Here is a 2,445-nt window from a genome sequence, read left to right as displayed (position 1 = left end):
AGAAATAGTTAAGCAGGAGAAGGAAGCTAAGACTTGATGTTTAGAGGTGAAGACAGCACCACGTGAATGCTAAGAGTTCAAGAGAATAGAAGAGCAGGTTTACCAAGCAGCTACAAAGAGCTGAAAAAAGACATCTGAAATCATGGTCCTGATGCTCTTCAACAGCCTATGAGATAAGTTTCAAGACAGTATCCATCCCCGCACAGTTTTCACCTTGCTGCGTTGCTGGTCTCCTTTCCTTTCCATAGGTTAAGTTACAACAGCTGGAAGCTGCCTGTGCAGACCAAGAGAAGGAGCTGGTCAAGGTAATGACAGGGACTTCAATGTTACTTCTCCCCAAGAAAGGGAAACTTGAACCTCAGTCAGACAATCTAATACATTCCTCAAATGATTGAATTATGATGAGGATCCAGAGCCAGGACCACCATGAGGCTGGGGAAGGGATAAAGAAAAGGAAGATGAATACAATCCCCTAGGTTACCTTTTTAACATTTTTTACAGGATACATTCTATAGTCTGTATCCTTCACATATTAGTATCTATTCCTCTCTCAACTGCCCCCCAAATAATTCCCAGATGGACTGCAAAATATGGTTTGTTTATCCTCAAAAANAAAAAGGAAATGAGCTTATATGTACATGAAAAACAATATTTAGAACAATTAGGACACAACATTTAGGATCTGGGACACAGAAAGAAACAAGTATTTTCTTGTTCTTATGGCCATTTATTGAGAGAAATTTAAGACCGAATTTTGGTTTCCCAGATAATGAAGGACTGTGCATTTGTGAGCCAGCTCTGTGAGGATCAAGCCCTCTGCATAAAGGTACAGCTTCTCAGTATAGGGGTAGCAAAGGCTTTGTTAAGTACAGAATGGAATAGAACTGGACTTTTCAGAGAATACTGTCTAGAATCATTTCACTTCAAGGTGGCCCTATCAAGAGACTAAGGACATCAGCAACCCAAGACCAATATCACTCTATTGTCCTTTGACTCCCCAGTAATTATTTCCCTGGTCTCCCAATCTCTGTGCTCTAAATTAAAAATGAGCACTTCTGCTTTTTATAATCCCAGTTATTCCCAGAAAGCTACCTGCTGGTGAGGCGTGATGAGAGGTCAGGGGCAGTGGTGGGACAGGGTCTATGAAAGGAGAGAAAGCAGGAGTGGGGATACCAGGCGTCCATGCTACAGTGTAACGACAAGAGCTTGTTATGCTGAAAAAATCATAAAACTTCTAAACAGTCATGGTGGCTTCCTTTATTTCTCTTTTAAGAAGTACCAGGAAACTCTGAGGAAGGTGGAAGAAGAACTAGAGACTCGGTTCCTCGAGAGAGAAGTGTAAGCACTGGCAAACAGGAACACCCTGGTTTTGGTGGTAACTCCTTCGCAGCCCAAGTCAGAGTGAACATTTCTCATACCAGCTCCTATCCAGAACTGAGTGAGCCCCAACACCACATTTCCTTCCCCTCTGTTAGTGATCTGCTTGACTCCTGCCAGACGACACCAACTTTAAATTTTCAGTCTTCGTCCTTTTTAGAAGACTGCAGAAACACATCTCCCTCCATAATTTTATCACATTGCCAATCATTTGGGTATCTATTAAGCGCAGAAACGTATGCTTTAAAAAGGGTTAGTGGTCAGGCACCCTAATAAGTAGCATATTCTTTATATTTCACAGAAAAGTCCTTAAAACTAATATCACCTTCTCTTCTGCCAAAAACAGAAATCCAACCATATGGGAAAGGCATAAAACTAATATCTAGACACATATTACAGCTACCTTAGTATGAAACTCAGAACTGTACACTGTATTGAATTATAAAAAATAAGAATTAGAAATGATCAAGGAAAAGTCCCCTCCAAGAAAATACTACCTGAGTTTAAGAGTCTAAATGCCAACAACCTCACCCCCATTTCTTGACACTCTTTGTAAGTTAAATTTTAACTCAATCAAGAAATATATCTATTTATTAAATATTCTGGAATCTTGGGTTCAAGAACAAGAGACCACAACTACATACTTCCCCTAAATAGGCCAAGTACACACTGTAGCCTAGAATCCAGTGTTCCAGGACTTGGAGGTTCTCGCTCCTAAAGGACACCTTCAAGTCTCCCAAGATCCTTGCTGGTATGAAGGTTAAATAACCATCCTGTAGTATGAATATTTAAGTATACTTTATCCAATCCGTGTCTTGATTCTTTACCCTCAGGTCAAAAGTCTTGAGCATGAAGTCTGCAGGAGAAGAGCATAACAGCCAAAACAGTGAGGTAGGCACTTTAATCCCTCTTCAGCTTTTCTTAGTGTCATTGCCTTTCAAAGCAGTTTCCAAAAAACTATAAGCCACCAAACACATACCCAATCTTCCCATGTGTATTTTCCAAATATAGTACCAGCTATAATTCAAAAACATTCCAAAACTAAATAAACAAGATGCTAAGCAAAAA

The 2,445-nt window shown here is 40.0% G+C and overlaps 1 protein-coding gene across 1 annotated transcript in view; it reads left to right on the top strand.

Annotated features, from left to right (window-relative positions):
* TMCO5A (transmembrane and coiled-coil domains 5A) overlaps window positions 1–2,445 on the top strand; it is a 15,975-nt gene that overhangs the window by 6,383 nt on the left and 7,147 nt on the right. Inside the window, exons 6-9 of the mRNA XM_008581152.1 lie at window positions 249–305; window positions 767–826; window positions 1,274–1,338; window positions 2,211–2,268. Coding sequence (XP_008579374.1) covers window positions 249–305; window positions 767–826; window positions 1,274–1,338; window positions 2,211–2,268 — 240 coding nt within the window. The remainder of the gene's footprint in view (window positions 1–248; window positions 306–766; window positions 827–1,273; window positions 1,339–2,210; window positions 2,269–2,445) is intronic.

The sequence above is a fragment of the Galeopterus variegatus genome, unplaced genomic scaffold, assembly GCF_000696425.1.
Source record: "Galeopterus variegatus unplaced genomic scaffold, G_variegatus-3.0.2 Scaffold90, whole genome shotgun sequence".
NCBI lineage: Eukaryota > Metazoa > Chordata > Mammalia > Dermoptera > Cynocephalidae > Galeopterus > Galeopterus variegatus.
The sequence above is the reverse complement of the archived record's forward strand: the minus strand, read 5'-3'. Positions and strand labels throughout refer to the sequence as shown.